The following is an 18,071-nucleotide window of genomic DNA, read 5'->3' as shown; positions in this document are numbered from 1 at the left end:
TTTAGTTGTCATGAAATAAACCCCTCCTTAAATCCTTCATCATCCTCCTCTTTTAATTTACTGTTTCAACCCTATTGGACCAACATCCCAGTATCTTGTGTTGTGCACAGTATTAAACTTTGTCTGAGAGCTCCAAAGAAAAAAGCAAGACATCCCATGATACTGTAGGTGTTATAAAAATCATCCATTTGGTTAAATTTGTTCTTTCAATAGATTCAGATTTATTTATCACATGTACAGCGAAACATACAAAGAAAAGTTTTGTTTGTGTTAACAACCAGCACACCCAGTGATGTGCTGGGGGCAGCCTGTAAGTGTCACTACACATTCCAGCATCAATATAGTATGCCCACAGCATTCCACAGAACGATACAAGCAGCAGCAGCAACAACAGCAGGAAATGAAGCCCCTTTCCCATCTCTCACACCCACCAACTCATTTACACACCCAGACAAACCTCCAACTCTGAAATTCTGAATGACTCTACCATGTGAACTTGTCAAATGGTTTCTAAAATCCATATACACTGCATCCACTGCTTGCCTTTATTGATATATTTCATTACTTCCACAAAAAAAATCAACGAGGCTGCTCATATGACAAGTCCTCCCAAGTCACATGGACTAACCCTAATCAGACTATGTTTCAAATGCTTGCAAATCCTGCCTCTAAGAATTCGAACAAGAGAAAATCTGCAGATGCTGGAAATCCAAGTAACGTACACAAAATGCTGGAGGAACTCAGCAGGCCAGGCAGCATCTATGGAAAAAAGTACAGTCTATGTTACGGGCTGAGACACTGACTACTTTTTTCCAGTCACAATTGGAAAAACCTTGACTGCACACAAGTTTATATATAGCTAGGATACATTAACTATGTGACTTCTAGAACCAACTGGCTTCACTAGCAATGATTTGGTGTACTATGTTAAAGGGGGTGAATACTTATGCAATCAGTTGTGTGTTTTATATTTGTAATTAATTTAGATCACTTTATAGAGATCCATTTTCACTTTGACAGGAAAGAGTCTTTTCTGTTGATCAGCTCCAAAAAAGCCAAATTAAATCCACAGAGATTCAATATTATAAAACAATAAAATATGAAAACTTCTAAATTCTAAGTGAATACTTTTTATAGGCACTGTAGCTTCATTATCCCTCACCACATCCTGACTTTCTCAGATGGTCAAAGAAATTTGGCGTGCCCCCATTGACTCTTACCAATTTTTATTGATGCATAATGCTTTGGTATATTAACTCATTACAAGAAATGATAAGAAATTGCAGAGAACTGTGGATGCAGTTCAGCCACATCACAAAAACTCGTCTCTATAGACTGTTGTCTATACTTCTTGCTTCCTCAATAAAACAGGTAATATAATCAAGAACCTCATTCTCTCTTCTCCCAACTTCTATTGAGCAGAAGGCACAAAAGCCAGAAAATACATTCACCAAGCTCCAGGACGGCTTTATAAGACCATCAAATGGTTCCATGGTACTACAAGATTGGCTCTTGACCTCAATCTACCGTGTTATGATCTTGCACCTTATTGCGGGCACGCTGTATTTGGCGACAGTTGAGGGCTGCCCCCTGCTGGTCCTTTAAACAAACGACGCTTTTCGCTGCACGTTTTAATGTACAAAATACAGTTAATCTTTTATCACGATTGTTTACCTGCACTTTCTTTTCTACTGTTAAATTTGCTTTCCCGCCCTACTCCAAGCATAAACACTACTTCGCAATCCTGCCCCACGATGCGGTCCGCCGCCCTGCGCGTGCGCCCTCCCGCACCGCGCCGCGCCGCGCCGCCTCTCTCTCGCGCGGAGCTCTGCCGCTCGGCGTGAGCCGGGCGCTAACGGATCTTCCCTCACCGTCCGAAGGAGACCTCGACATCGCACTGCAAGTATAACCCAGATCACGCCCTTTAGCACTTATTAGCCTAGGAAACATTATATTGCAAGCAGGTACGAACCCACACAATAGTTTGCAGCAGCATTATGTAGAGACCATGACGCACTATAACAAACACATTACTATAGATGTGACACAATTTTGTACAGTAGATATGGATGTATGTGAATCGGTTTAGCGCGCACAAAATGATACCACGGTTATAGACCAATTGAAATAGACTGCAAAATCAGGACCTTAGTGCAAAAATGTCACCTCCTTGAGTTAAATGCTTCCGGTAGATACTGTCAATGGTGAGGAGGGGTGTGCCTGTGTTCGACAATGCTGTGTCCATAACTTTCTGCAGCCTCTTGCGTACCTGTGTGCTGAAACTGCTATACCTGCCTGTGATGCAACCAATCAGAGTACTTTCAACCAGTGCAGTTGGTTAGAACATTTTGGATATGTCCCAACTTCTAGACAAGATAAGCAAATAGACAGGGTCTGGCAGATGGAATATGAGGTGGAAACATGAGAGGTAGAGAAAATAGGAAGATTCAGCATATTTTATTTTTCATTTTCAATCTTTTTTATTGATTTAAAATATAAGAATAAATACAAATCAGAAGAGAAGTTATATCAAATACTTACTTCAATATAAGTACAAAGAAAGGAATATACACTGTCAAAATCATGTATAATATAGTACTGTATTGAGCTCATATATAATAGGAATCACAGCTCCCCTTAACAATTCTTAAAAAAACTCGAAATTTTTACTGTTGAGAAGAAAAAAAACCCATTAAACTAACCTAAAACAAAAAAAAAGAAGACTGGGCAGTCCATTTGAGGATATAATTACAAGAAAAGGGTTAAAAACCTCCTGGTCAAATCTAAAACATCACAGAAAAGAAGAAAACAGATTATTTAAAAAAGTAAAAAATAGATAATTTAAATCATATGAAAATATTGAATGAAAGGTTGCCAGTTTTGCTCAAATTTAAAAGATGTATCAAACGTCCAACTTCTGATTTTCTCCGAACTTAAACACGACATAATGGAGGAGAGCCAAAGTAAGAAGTAGGTGGATTAGAATCTTTCCAATACAACAAAATAGCTCTCCTAGCCAATAAAGTTGAAAAGGCTATAATACGTTGAGCGGAAGCAGGAACATTTCCTGCTTCCTTCGGAGTGATACCAAAGATTGCCGTAAGTGAATTAGGTTGTAGGTGCAAACCTATGACTTTGGATAACATTCTAAAAACACCTCTCCAAAAATTATTTAACTTTATACAAGACCAAAACATATGAGTTAAGGTAGCCACCTCAGCATTACATCTATCACAGTTGGGATTTATATTAGAAAAAAGATGCGCTAGTTTATCTTTTGACATATGCGCCCTGTGCACTATCTTGAACTGAATCAAGGAGTGACGGGCGCAGATAGCATACTTTAAAAGACAAGAAAGTGTTGGCATTCAGAGGCATGAGTGTTCTTGTACACAAATTACTATAAAGTTATTAGGAAGTACAGTGAACAATTATAGGGACAAATAATATTCTGATCTTTATTGCAAGGGGTTTTGAATACAAAAATAGAGTTAACCACTACGATATAATATAGAGCTCTGGTGAAACCACATCTGGAAAATTCTATGCAGATCTGACATGACTACCTCAGGATGAATATCGTTATGTTAGAAGGAGTGGAGCAAAATTTCACCAGACTGATTCCTGGGATAACAAGTATGTCATATGAGGAAAGGTTAATCAGATTCAGCCTGTACTTTCTTTAGCTTAAAAGAATGAGAAATTCATAAGGGGCTTGAGAGGGTAAAAACAAATATGATACCTCACTTAATGCTGTCTACAGCTAAGGGTCACAATGTCCAATTAAAGAATTGTCTCTCAGGGCATAGCGGGTGGAGAATCTTTGAGGTTGATTAGTCTACCTCTAGTTCTGTTTCTTATTTTCATGCAGTATTGACCTGGCACAATATAATAAAACTAGTATTGAACCAGACAATGTTGGTTAGTGACTTTTTATACCAACTATTAATCTACACAGTATCATATAATCAATACTAATTCTGACACAATACCATACAACAAGCATTGAATTCCCTCATGCAGTCGGAATTGACCTAGACAGTATCATTCAGCAGGTCTTTATTCAACAATCATATTGGCGCAACATGAAATCACACACTGACTATTGGTATAATCATATTATGCACTAGGTGCTGATCCAATAGAATGTCATACAACTACCACAAAGTTCAGTGATAAATTTAAAAAAATTATTGAGATAATGCTGACACGTACAGGCAACCTGTAAAAGTATCGGCAGCAATTTAACACACCTGGGGTCTGGTTCTGCAGTTAACAAACACTGTTTTATTGGTAACTATTAATAACAGTAAAGTTAAAACCAGATAATCCAAGGTTAACAGTGTTATGCATATATTGGTGTAAATATATAAATCCCCAAAACTTCTTCAAGTTTAGGCGGTAAGTGATTCCATGACAGCAATAAAAAATAACAATAGCAGTAGGTTTTATCTCCAAAGTTGTTCCATTGCACACACATGAAATATCACCGACAGTGATCTTCAACGAATATCCTTTCAACACAAGTGGTACCACACCCGAATTCAGCTACGGGTCATTAATCTGTCATATAAATGCTATATGATTCAGCAATTATTAAATCTGATAGAATTTATACAATTGATATTACCTGATACAATGCCTTGTTGACTAACTCATTGTGCAACACATATAATTGCTGGCACAATAGTAATCTGCAAGCAATAACCCAACAGTATCATATAGCAGGAATGTCATATCACAGATACTGGCACAACGTTACAAACAACAACAGCAAATGTTGGTTCAATCTCAATATCATAGAACTAGTACTGAACCAGTGAACATTTTTTAGTGACTTGTTCTATGGATATTGACTTAACCTCACTGTGATCTAGTTTATCTATGAAGCTGTGGATAACATCTTTCAGAAGGTTGTCATCTCATAGTTTGAGAAAATTCAGGAAATAGGTGACTAACAAAAAAAAAGAGCTGGCAAGTAGTTCAGGAGACTCTGAAGGGCATCTTGCCTTCTAACCATAGTCTGAGCCAACGCTGTACAGAGAGAGAGAAGAGAAATACCAAGAGAGCAAAAATTATAAGGGATCCCATCATGGGGAAACAGACAAGCATTTCAGAATGGTGTATTTCCCCCTGTTCCAGGATTAAGTATGCCATTGAGCAATTGCAGAAAGTCAGAAAAGGATGGTGTGTAGCCAGAGGTTATGGTCCATATTACTACTAACAGGTATTTCTTTAGCCAGAGAGTGGTGAATCTGTAGAATTCATTGCCATAGGTAACTATGGAGGCCAAGTCATTGGGTACATTTAAGGCAGAGGTTAATAGATTCTTGATCAGTTGGAGCATACAGAGAAAAGGCAGGATATTGGGGCTGAGAAGGAAATAAATCAGTCATCATGAAATGGCGGAGCAAACTCGATGAGGCAAAAATCCTAATTCTGTTTCCCTCATGGTCTTATGGTCTAATGACAGGGAGAGAAATGATGTCCAGCAGTCAGGTTCTAAGGAATTATGAAATAGTGAATGAAGCAGGATTTTTAGAGTGGTAATCAGCTTACTCCCCATGCTATCTACCAGTTCTTGAAGAAATATGAGAACAGTATAAATAATTGAGTGGCTGAAGAGTAGTTGCAGGATGGGGATTAAGAAATCTGGGGTACTTGGGCCAGTGCAGGGAGAGTTGCTACTTGTTCAATTGGACAGAATGGGACAATTTTCAATGACCAATTAATACTTAATTAAGTACTTAATTAATACTTAATTAATATAATTAAGTCTTCAGACTGTGAGAGGAAATTGAAGAACCTGGAGAAAATCTGCAAATTCCATTGGGGGGATATACAGAGACTCCTCACAGGACAGCACCAGAATTTAACTCTAAGTTCCAAAATGCCCCAAAGCTGCAATAGTGTCAAGCAATTTGCCTATCACTACAATAGGTCAACAGCAGACGTAATCTCAATGGCTCTGCAAATTCCTGATTGAGAAGTTGCAGAACTTGGGCCTTTGTACCTTCCTCTGCAATTGGATCCTCAACTTCCTAGCCAGAAGACTACAATCTGTACTGATTGGTGATAACATGTCCTCCTCACTAATGATCAACACTGGCACACCTCAGGAGTGGGTGCTTAGTCCATTGTTCTACTCTCTATATACACATGACTGTGTGGCTAGGCATAGCTCAAATACAGTCTATAAATTTGCTGACAATACAACCATTGTTGGTAGAATCCCAGTTGGTGACCAGAGGGTGTATAGGAGTGAGATATGCCAACTTCTGGAGTGATGCCACAGCAACAACCTGGCACTTGACGTCAGTAAGACGAAAGAGCTGATTGTGGACTTCAGGAAGGGTAAGATGAAGGAACACATACCAGTCCTCATAGAGGGATCAGAAGTAGAGAGAGTGAGCAGCTTCAAGTTCCTAGGTGTCAAGATCTCTGAGGATCTAACCTGGTCCCAACATATTGATGTAGTTATAAAGAAGGTAAGACAGCAGCTATATTTTATTAGGAGTCAACAAATACACTCAAAGACTTCTATAGTTGTACTGTGGAGAGCATTCTGGCAGGCTGCATCACTGTCTGGTATGGAGGGGCTACTGCACAGGACTGAAAGAAGCTGCAGAAGGTTGTAAATCTCCATCTTGGGTACTAGCCTACAAAGTACCCAGGACATCTTTAGGGAGCAGTGTCTCAGAAAGGCAGTGTCCATTATTAAGGATCTCCAGCACCCAGGGTATGCCCTTTTCTTACTGTTACCATCAGGTAGGAGGTACAGAAGCCTGAAGGCACACACTCAGCAACAAAGGAGCAGCTCCTTCTCTGCCATCTGATTCCTAAATGGTCATTGAATCTTTGAACACTACCTCACTTCTTTTAATATACAGTATTGCTGTTTTTGCATATTATTTAAATCTATTCAATATATGTAATTGATTTACTTGTTTATTATTATTATTTTTAAATGTTATTTATTATATTTTTCTCTGTTAGATTATGTATTGCATTGAACTGCTGCTGCTAAGTTAACAAATTTCACATCACATGCTGGTGATAATAAACCTGATTCTGATTTTGATTCTGATTCTGAAATGTTCCAAAGCAGGATTGAATACCACCAAAATATTCAACAGTAGGTAATTTTTCCCTTTCCTTTCACTTTTCCACAGAAAATACCTGATGCAGTATGCCCAAATATTGTTGACTACCAGAATTTACAAAGCACATACAGTAGATACAATTTATAAGAAATCAAACATTCTTAGAAGGTTAAAGAGGTTCAGCTTGTCAACAACACAAGAGATTCTGCAAATGCTGGAAATGTGGAGTAGCACATACAAAATGCTGGAGGAACTCAGCAGATCAAACTGCATCTATTGAAAGATATTAGTAGTCAACGATTCGGAGCGAGACCCTTCATCAGGTCCTTATGAAGGGTCTCAACCCGAAACGTTGACTGTTTATTCCTCTTCATCAATGCTGTCTGACCTGCTGAGTTTATTTGGCATTTCATATGTGTTATTATTGGCTTGTCAACACAAACCTCTGCAGATGTACAGTTGAAAATTTCATGACTGGTATCATGGTCTGGTATGGCAATTCAAATGCACAGGAATGTAAGAAGCTGCAGACGGTAATCAATACATCATGAGCACATCTTTTTCCCTATCTGAATGGTGTCAAGTTAGGAAAAGGGGAAGTACAACGAGATCTAGGTGTTCTTGTACATCAGTCACTGAAAGTAAGTATGCAGGTACAGCAGGCAGTGAAGAAAGCTAATGGCATGTTGGCCTTCTTAACAAGGGGAGTTGAGTATAGGAGCAAAGAGGTCCTTCTGCAGTTGTACAGGGCTCTGGTGAGACCACACCTGGAGTATTGTGTTCAGTTTTGGTCTCCAAATTTGAGGAAGGACATTCTTGCTATTGAGGGAGTGCAGCATAGGTTCACGAGGTTAATTCCCAGGATGGCAGGACTGTCATATGTTGAAAGGTTGGAGTGACTGGGCTTGTATACACTGGAATTTAGAAGGATGAGAGGGGATCTGATTGAAACATATAAGATTATTAAAGGATTGGACACACTAGAGGCAGGAAACATGTTCCCAATGTTGGTGGAGTCCACAACCATAGGCCACAGTTTAAGAATAAGGGGTAGACCATTTAGAACAGAGTTCAGGAAAAACTTTTTTACCCAGAGAGTTGTGGATCTGTAGAATGCTCTGCCTCAGAAGGCAGTGGAGGCCAATTCTCTAGATGCTTTCAAGAAAGAGTTAGATAGAGCTCTTAAAGATAGCGGAGTCAAGGGATATGGGGAGAAGGCAGGAACGGGGTACTGATTGTGGATGATCAGTCATGATCACATTGAATGGTGGTGCTGGCTTGAAGGGCTGAATGGCCTACTCCTACACCTATTGTCTATTGGCAGTATCTACAGGAAGCACTGCCTCAAGAAGGCAACATCTATAATCAAAGATTCCCACCATCTGGGCCATACCATCTTTTCACTGCTACAATCAGGTAAGTGGTACAGAAGCTTGAGGTCCCAAACCACCAAGTTCAAGAACAACTACTTCCCTTCAACCATTTGGTTCTTGAACCAACCAAAAAGAATCTAATCACTGCAGTTTAGCAACACCATGACAACTTTGATCACTTTGTATTAAAATGGACCTGTTTTCAGCTGTGTCCTTTCTTGTAAAAATGTGTATAATTTATGTTTTAAAAACTTAAGTTTTGCTTATGAATGCTGCTTCTATAATGCTATATACTTGTAATGCTGCTGCAAGAAAGGTTTTCATTGCACCTATGCATACATATTCTTGTGCATTTAATAATAAACTGAACTTTGACTTCATAATAGCAAGTTCTATCCCCACCACAATATGACACATAGTCTCTCTACACTCAAAACAGATCTTGCAGCTCTAACTTGTTCAATGTTCCTTCCTAATCATTACCACAGACAGATTAATGATTTATTTCAAGATCATAAAAAATAGAAAAAAATTAAAGCTCAGAAGAATAGTGAGTTTTAAGGACGCTTTGAAACGATAAGAAAATAAGATCTAGGAGAGGAGGTCTACCTTTCATTAACATTATGACTGATATTCTACCTCAACCCCTATGATTTCCAAATTTGATAATTACCCAGTAACATCATTGTTTTAGATTTTTTCTTAGTTGCGATGGCCGGAAGGAAAAAGGAGATTCAAATTGAGGTATGAACAGATTCTTTGAATTTAAATGATAATTTGAAATCTTGATAAATTTTAAGCATTGGTATTTTTCTCTGCCAGATTCCAATACACAATGAAGCAGAATGGGATGAAATGTTTGAAGCCAAAGGCTTATCAGGTTTGATCACTTTTTCATTTTCCTTTTGAATTCTCACTGGCATTCCAGATGCTAACAACTTACCACACAAAAATGATTTTCTTCATATCATTATGGAAATAACATTTTACCTGTAGTGTGTATGATGATGTAACTCTATTAGCATAAATGTACAAATGTAAGGCTTACATCTGTGTCTCTATGCAGAGTCTTCCATAGTTTGGGCATACACTTACCAGTCTCATCACATGTTAGCAGGGATTTCACTGACTTTTACACCTGATTTCATTGATGAGGGACTATACCAGAAACACAACAGTTAGATTCCTAGATTTCTACAGCATGGAAGTAGGCCCTTCAGCCCAACTCATCCATGCCAACCAATATCTTAACCCAGCAGTAACCTCCACTCTATAATTAATTGAACCAAGCTGTTCCAGCATGATTATCTCAGTTACACCTAACCAACAATACGGAAAAATGTAGAGGCAATACTTTTTCACAAGAATGACAGGGCAAATCTTAGCTGACTAATTGCTGCCCAATAAGTCTACTCTCAATTGTGTGCAAAGTGATTTGCAAAATTATGAGAGGTGTCATTGACAGTGCTACAGATAGGACTTAACATAAATATGATCTCTTGTCTCCAGCTTTGGTCTAAAAATGGGCTTACGAGTTGAATTCCAGAGTTGGAATGAGAATAACTTCCCTTGGCATCAGCAGAACTTTTCATTTCTCCTAATCTGCCTAAGTTCTACTGTAACCTCTCTACTTCCTCAAAACTACCTGCCCCTCCACCTATCTTCGTATTGTCTGCAAACTTTGCAACAAAGCCATCAAATCCATCATCCAAATCATTGACATATAACCTAATAATTATCAGTCCCAACACAGGCCCCTGTGGAACACCACTAGTCACCAGCAGCCAGTCAGGAAAGTCTCCCTTTATCCCTACTCTTGCTTCCTGCCAATCAGCTACTGCTTTATCCTTTGTAGAATCTTTCCTGTAATACCATGGACTTGTAGCTTGTTAAGCAGCCTCATGTGTGGCACCTTGTCAAAGGCCTTCTGAAAATCCAAGTACACAACATCAATTGATTCTCCTTTGTCTATCCTGCTTGTTACATCTTCGAAGAATTCCAACAGATTTGTCAGGCAAGATTTTCCCTTGATGAAACCATTGCTGACTACAGCCTATTTTATCATATGCCTCCAAGTAAAGTTAGTTCCCTTCCAGTTCAGGTGCAAACCAACCCTTCCGTACACATCCCACCTTCCTTGGAAGAGAGACCAACTCCTTAGTCACATATTAAATTGTATAATCTTCCTAGTTCTGGCCTTACTCGCACAAGGCCTGGGTAGCAATCTTGAGATCACAACCCTGGGATCACAATCCTGGAGGTCCTTCCCTTTAAATTAGCACCTAACTCCCTCAAATCCCTATGCAAGATCTTATCACTCATCCTACCCATATCATTGCTACCTTCACGGACCACAACTTCTGGCTGCTCACCCTCCCACTGAGGACTCAATCGGAGATATCCCAGAGCCTGGCACCAGGCCAAGTCTTTATGTATATTTAAGGCAGAGTTTGATAGATTCTTGATTGGTCAGGGCATGAAGGGATATGTGGAGAAAGCACGAGATTGGGGCTGAGACGAAAATTGGATCAGCCATGATGAAATGGCAGAGCAGATTCGACGAGCCAAATGGCCTAATTCTCCTCCTATATCTTATGGTTTAATGAGAAGAGGGTATGCCCATTTAGTTAAGACCTTGAGTGATGGATACCACCTTCTTGAGGTACCGCCTTTTGAAGATGCTAGAAAAGATTATAGATTAAATAGACTTAATAGTTTACAATACCTTATAAAGATAATTCATCTTCATTTCACTGTATATCTTAATATTGTCACTTTCTTAATAAATGATTATGTACGTAGTTATATAAATTAATAGCTGAATCTACTATACAATATTCCAGTAGTGGATGTTCATCAAGGCTGGTGTGGACCATGTAAAGCAATCTTAAGTACGTTCAGGAGATTGAAAATGGAATTTGGGGAAGAGCTGTTACATTTTCACACAGTAAGTATTTGTAAAGTATGAAAAGAATTCTGGAAAATGCTCCATTCAAAGCAGAAATTAATAGTTACAATTTTACTTCCAAGGTTCAAGCTGGCCTCATTCCATTACTCCAAGGATTTGATGGAAAATGTGAACCTGCCTTCTTGTTTATTGTGGTGAGTAAAAATATCAATGTTTACTGAAAACAATTATAGACATATGATACATTTAATGAGGAAGACAAAATGAATGTTTATAAAGCACAGTTTCAGCCATAAATGGAATATTGTGTCTAACTATGGGTGCTCTATTTAGGAAATATATAATGGTTCTAAAGAAGGTAGAGAGGAAATTTCCTCTAGAGTTTCAAAGGATGAGAGACTTAAGTTATGTCAGTAGGCTAGAATAGAACAATAGAATTGTTCTCCTTGGCACAGTGGAACATGCAAGGGGATCCAAAAGGATATTTAAAATATAAATGGTATAAATAGGACAGAGAAAGAAAAACTGTTCCTATCAGTAAAAGGATCAAGGACAGACAAACATTGAAAATAATAGGTTAAAAGATTCAGATTCAGATTCAGTTTTATTTGTCATTTAGAAACCACAAATGCAATACAGTTAAAAAATGAGACAACGTTCCCCCAGAATGATATGACAAAACAGACTACACCAGAAAATCCACATAACTTTTGGCAATCCCCAATCCAGAGTCCCGAGAGGCTGCTGTGAATTAATATTGTGCTCCTTCTTAGCAGGATCCCCAGAAAGGAGCTCCAATTCCACCAGACAAAACACGACCAAAAACTAAAGCTACAAGACCTGCACAAAACCACATAGTTACAACAGTTCAAACAATAGCATAATTGATTAAAAAAAAACAGACCATGGGCACAGTAAAATTAGTCCAAAGATGTTAAAAGACTATAAGTTCAAAAGAAATCACCACACAGTTTCCACAAGTCCCCAGGGTCCCGACAGACTCGCCATCCCACGCTGGCGGCGGAAGGGAGTACCCCCGCTATGGACTTCCACAGCACCGCCCGACTCAGCCTCGCAGACGCAGCACACAATGAAAGCTCTGTTGAACCCAGCCTCACAGACGCAGCACACACCGAAAGCAATCTGACCGCAGCCGACTCCGAGTCCATCAAACCTCTGAGCCAACGACCATCCCCTTCAGCACAGCTTCTCTGAGCACCATCCTCTGCTGAGCATATTAAGATGGCCCCGCCAACGGCCATCGGCAACGCGACACCAAAGACAGGGGGCCTGTTCTTCCCAGCAGAGTCCCAGACCTCACAGCAGCAGCAGCAATGAAGAGGGTCTTCCTGGAGATTTCCCAATGTTCCTCCGTGCTCCCATGTCCATTTTCAGTTGATTATGATTGCACACGGCACCCCACTTCACAAACAACAGATAATCAGCTCCAGAGTGGCCGCTGCAAGCCGCGTTGCGCCGCCATCTTGGATCTTGGAAAAGAGTAATATAAAAAAACTTACACAACAAATAAGTCAACTGGAATACACAAAGATGGTAGTAAATGAATATGAAGATTCAGTTGTAGTATTTGGCAGCTAGTTATCTGAGAGGAAAGAATTTGCAAGGCTATGTTAAGGGGAGAGAATGGAACTGGCTGCAATGTTCTTACGTAGAGCTGGTGCAGGCATGAAAAGCTAAATAGTTTCCATCTGCACTAAGAGTTATGTGAAATTTTCTTCTTTATTAGGCTGGTAAGATCGTGGATTATGTAAAAGGTGTCAATGCACCAGTTATTAATAGAAAGATTATTGAGTATTTGGAGATGGAAACAGAATACTACGAGAAAGGAGTAGAACGTCAAGATGTAAGTACCATTAGTTACAAACAGGTATCTTCTCTAAAGCACTTCCAGTTGAATGTATACATTCTGATATCAGGTTTCTGATACTGACTTGCATTAAAAAGGTTCTACTTATTGCAGCATACATTTATTTTGAAAAGTCAGTGTTGCACTTACAGCATTCATAATTTTATGTATGCTGAGGGGTCTTGGCCTGAAACATCAACTGTACTCTTTTCCATAGATGCTGCCTGGCCTGCTGAGTTCCAGCATTTTGGTGTGTTGCTTGGATTTTCAGCGTCTGCAGATTTTCTCTTGTCTGTTACTGGATTTCAAAACTTTATATTTAGTTTCAACAACAATTTAAATAGCTGAGTCCTGAAGAAGGGTCTCAGCCCAAAATGTCAACTGTTTAGTCATTTCCATAAATGCTGCCTGATCTGCTGAGTTCCTTCAGCAATTTGTATGTGTCGCTGTGGATTTCTAGCATCTGCAGAATTTCTTGTGTTTATGAGTTATTTAGTACTCACATAGGTGGAGAAATTTAATTACACAATATATATACTCAGTGACAACTTTTTTAGGTACACCTGCTCAATAATGTAAGTATCTAATTCAAACCAAACATCAGAATGGGGAAGAAATGTGATCTTTGTGACTTCGACCATGCAATGATTGTTAGTGTCAGATAGGGTGGTTTGAGTATCTCAGAAACTGCTGATCTCTTGGGATTTTCATGCGCATCAGTCTCTTGAGTTTACAGAGAATGGTGTGAGAAAATAAACATCAAACGAACAGCAGTTTTTTGAACAAAAACACCCTGTTAATGAGGGAAGTCAGAGGAGAATGACCAGAATGGTTTAAACTTACAGAAAGTTGACAGTAACTCCCAATAATCATGTGCTACATCATTGGTGTGTACAGAGGAGCATCACTCAGTGCACAAAATGTCAAACCTTAAAGTGGATGGATACAGCAAAACTATGAACATACATTCATTTATTAGATACAGGAGGCACGGAGTATATTTCATTTCATAATACTAACTTATTTTACAATTATGGAATTGAAAATTATGAATTCTGTCGAACTGTCTTTTCCAGGTAAATCCCATTAGTCTACTTACTTTACCTCATCCCCAATGTAAGTTACATACCAGTATGGACATGATGATGCTTTTTTTACATATAGCAATCCTTTGGAAATATTACATGGGGAGTGAACCACCTTGTGGGAGTGTCAGTTCTTAGTCTCTTCTGGAACAATATTATCTAATTGGTAAGCCAAGCTTTGGACCTCCTTACTGTGATTTTGCACTGCCGCCAGCCTGCCTTCTGGCTCTGCTATTGTCCCAAGTCTCAAGGACCAAATACTGGTCTGTCAGCCTAGATTAGTAAAGAAGGTGTTTGGCATGCTGGTCTTCATCACTCAGGGCATTAAGTGTAGGAGACAGAACATAGGTTCAAGATGAGTGGGGAAAGATTTAATAGGAACCTCAGAGGCAACTTCTTCATGTAGAGGGTGGCGCACATATAGAATGAGCTTTCCAGAGGAGTGGTTGAGGAAAGAATAATGACAGCATTTGAAAGATGCTTAGATAGGTACATAGGGAAGATTTAGAGAGATCTGGGTCAAATGTAGGTTAAAGAGACTAGCTAAAATGGGCATATTGGTTGTCGTAGATGTTGTAACTATGAACAAAGTCACCGGGAGATATTGAAACTGGTGACGTAGAAGTCTTCATTCTGGACAACAAGCAGGCATCAATACTGGAGACACTTTCAGTGGTTGATCCCATTGCTATCCCCAAATCTAAAACTTCCTGGTAGCCTGAGCTTAGGCCTTCTTTAAGCATTTTCAAGAAGACTGGGTAATTTCTCCCTGGATTATCTAATCCTGAATACTCATACAATTGTTATTAACGTTCTGCATAATTGATGACAGTCTCATCAACTCTGTGAACCACTGACTTATTGTTCCCCAGTTACTTTCAACACCCCCCCCCCCCCCCCCCAACAGTTGCTGCTTCTCTTCCCTTTTAAAGAAGCAATAACTCTCTTCTTTGTTGGCACTCCGGGTAGTTGTCCATGTACCATCTGCACTTCCTGGGCCATACTGTCCCACATATTCCTCGGGTACTTTGCTTTCACCAACACGTGTATATCTTTAGGGTGCATCTGGTGAATTTCAATCATTTCCTTGAGCTTGCGCTAGAATTCTGCATTCCCACAGGCAACTTTAAGTGAGGGCAGCTCTGACAAAATGTTCTGCTTCTCCCCAGGATGAAGAGCTTATGAACTGTTGTAATCAAGGTCAATGACTGGTCAGGGTTCTCAATCTGATGTTGCCTGACCTCAAAAGGTACCATCCCAATGGATATTTCTGGATATAACCTCTCTCTCAAATATCTCCACACTATAGAAAATATAAATGGTGGATAAAAATTAAACATTAGCTACTTAAAACAACAGAGTACATACACTGCTATCTTCCACTTATGTGGATCTGAACTCATAATGCCTGTTGTATTCCTTTGCATTTAAAACTTACACCAAGGTTACATGCTTATTCTTAAAACACATAAAACACACTCGCAAATAAGTCTGCTAGTATATAGTTCTCCGAAGAAGCATACACACACCCCACTGGTGTCCTGAACGGTCAGCAATCACCTTTTGCAAATGGTGACCTTCTGTCATCAAATTACACAAAACTGTCTAGACTTACATAAACATGCACACACACTCCACACTATTATATCTACCAGTTCTCCTCCATGTTCATGGTACTTTGTGATCCTGTGAGATTGACCTGAACAGATGTAAGTGTGAGTACTAATCTTAAAAAAATACTCACCCACTTAGACTGCTGAGATCGCTGGCCAAACAATGGGATACAAATATATCCCGCAAGAGCCCCCAAATGTTGTGATGGTAAATGAAGTTACCAGGAGATACTGAAGCTGGTAATATGTCTTTATTCCGGACAACAACAGGCATCGTACTGGAGACACCCTTGGAAGAAGAGACCTCCTGACCCAATATTACATTACATTTTGTACATAAAGGAACAAAGGTAACAATTTACAATGCATTCATAATGTTTCCTTTCAGTTGCACAAAATTTCAAACATGTAGCTGTTCGCAGCAACACACTCAAAGTGAGTGTTAACTACCTCTGTCTCTCTCGCTGCACTATATATAACCAGGCATCTCAGGTGAGGGGTGTTTCCTGTTTTGCAATCAACTCCAGTCTGCAGCTCCAAGAAGTCCAATGTTTTGAGGTGCATTTTAAATTCAATCTGCAATCCACATTCAAATTTGAAGACTGGTTCCTGTTGAAATTAATATTTGCTATATACCCTAACTCAAGAATACACCCTAACAATAGCCCTTAAGGGCTTGTTTCTGCGCTGCATTATTCTATGACTCTATGAATACCATTCCTGTCCCCAATTACAATAGTTGATTCTGTCAGTCTCTGATATCTCACTGTTCACCTAAGCCCTTTCACCTCAGCACTTGAAAAAAAAATGGTCCTCAGGTTAAAATCAGGGCCAATTATGGAGGCATTAGGCAGGATATTAGACTACATGACCATAATATTACATACCCTGTGGGTATCTTGTGACTGTCTTATGACCTTGATGTAATTGAGTATTTGGTGAGCATGATGTAACGGTCTTGTGATGGTGGGGTGATGTAATTTTCCCGCCAGTGTGAGATCACGTGATAACATGTTCTCAACAGGTATATAATGGGAAACCCCTGTTGTTACGCAGTTCAGTCATTATTTAATTCGTTAGTTACTCCGTTATGCTGCATATTTGTCTCATGATGCAATTTTGTTTTAAAGTGGAGTTTTACTTTCTACTGTAAGGTACAGAATCGTTGTGCTGGCAGTTTCGCCAGTCGCTGCCAGTTTTGTTTGATGTATCTTTGATTTAATTTTAAAGTCTAAGTATTGGAGAGTGAAGACTTTATCGAGGTACAGGAACTTGATGGATCGAGTAAAGTTGGTGTCATTCAGCGGTTTAATATAGGATTGACCTTATTGAATCTTCGTTCAGGAAATAGTGACCTGCATCTGAGATAACCCCTGCCTATAAGAACAGAAAGGGTGTGCAGTGTTCACTCGCCAAAAAAAGGTCAGTTACTTTAAGCCGTTTTTATTTCCCTCACCGTGAATCCTTTGAGCAAGGCATATTTCGGCTGGGATCAGCAGTCATCGTCATCAGGAATTTATTACTTCAGGAAAGTCTCTCCTAATTGACTGTATAAATCACTTGGGACTTTCATATTTACCACTTTTAAGACTGTGTTCACACTTACCACTTTAAGACTGTATTCGCATTTACCACTTTAAGAACTGTTCCAGAATTGCCATAGAGCAGTTAACTTCCAGTTAAGTTAGTTGTTTGTTTACTTTTCATTTTTGTTGAGCAGAGTTTAATAAATGCTTAGTTGTTTGTAAAACCTGACTCAATTCTATATTCATTGTTGCCAGACTCGTAACATAAAGTTCAAAGTTAATTTATTATCAAAGTACATATATGTCACCATATACAACCCTGAGATTAATTTTTTGCAGGCATACACAGTAAATACAAAGAAACACAATAGAACCATTAGATGTAGGAGCAGATCTAGGCTGTTAAGCCCATCCTGTCTGTACCACCATTTCATCGTAGCTGATTTATTATCCCTCTGAAACCCATTCTCCTCCCTTCTCCCTGTAACCTTTGATGCTCTTACTAATCAAGAACCTTTCAACGTCCGCTTTAAACATACCCAATAACTTGGACTCCATGGTCTTCTGAGGTAATAAATTCCACAGATTGACCACCC

At 39.2% G+C, this 18,071-nt stretch overlaps 1 protein-coding gene across 3 annotated transcripts; it reads left to right on the top strand.

Annotated features, from left to right (window-relative positions):
• The first annotated feature begins 1,826 nt into the window (after positions 1 to 1,826).
• LOC132396286 (thioredoxin domain-containing protein 6-like) lies at positions 1,827 to 17,595 on the top strand. Of its 3 annotated transcripts, XM_059973824.1 has the most exons (7): positions 1,827 to 1,964; positions 9,171 to 9,220; positions 9,299 to 9,356; positions 11,320 to 11,423; positions 11,507 to 11,578; positions 13,132 to 13,248; positions 15,506 to 17,595. In XM_059973824.1, the coding sequence occupies exons 2-7, from the start codon at positions 9,188 to 9,190 to the stop codon at positions 15,542 to 15,544; spliced, it is 423 nt and encodes a 140-aa protein (XP_059829807.1). In that variant the 5' UTR covers positions 1,827 to 1,964; positions 9,171 to 9,187; the 3' UTR covers positions 15,545 to 17,595. The 3 variants fall into 3 exon arrangements, with proteins under 3 accessions (XP_059829807.1, XP_059829798.1, XP_059829804.1); XM_059973815.1 differs by lacking the exon at positions 15,506 to 17,595 and having other exon boundaries at positions 13,132 to 13,399; XM_059973821.1 differs by lacking the exons at positions 1,827 to 1,964; positions 15,506 to 17,595 and having other exon boundaries at positions 8,977 to 9,220; positions 13,132 to 13,399.
• Positions 17,596 to 18,071: the final 476 nt, after the last annotated feature.

The sequence above is a fragment of the Hypanus sabinus genome, chromosome 1 (genome assembly GCF_030144855.1).
Source record: "Hypanus sabinus isolate sHypSab1 chromosome 1, sHypSab1.hap1, whole genome shotgun sequence".
NCBI classification, from domain to species: domain Eukaryota; kingdom Metazoa; phylum Chordata; class Chondrichthyes; order Myliobatiformes; family Dasyatidae; genus Hypanus; species Hypanus sabinus.
Note: the sequence above shows the minus strand (reverse complement) of the source record. Positions and strands in the feature narration are given on the sequence as shown.

Coding starts and splice junctions, on each gene's coding strand:
- LOC132396286 (XM_059973815.1), top strand. CDS start 9,188: ATGGCCGGAAGGAAAAAGGAGATTCAAATTGAG. Junction 9,221..9,298: donor AAAAGGAGATTCAAATTGAG/GTATGAACAGAT, acceptor TTTCTCTGCCAG/ATTCCAATACACAATGAAGC. Junction 9,357..11,319: donor TGAAGCCAAAGGCTTATCAG/GTTTGATCACTT, acceptor ACAATATTCCAG/TAGTGGATGTTCATCAAGGC.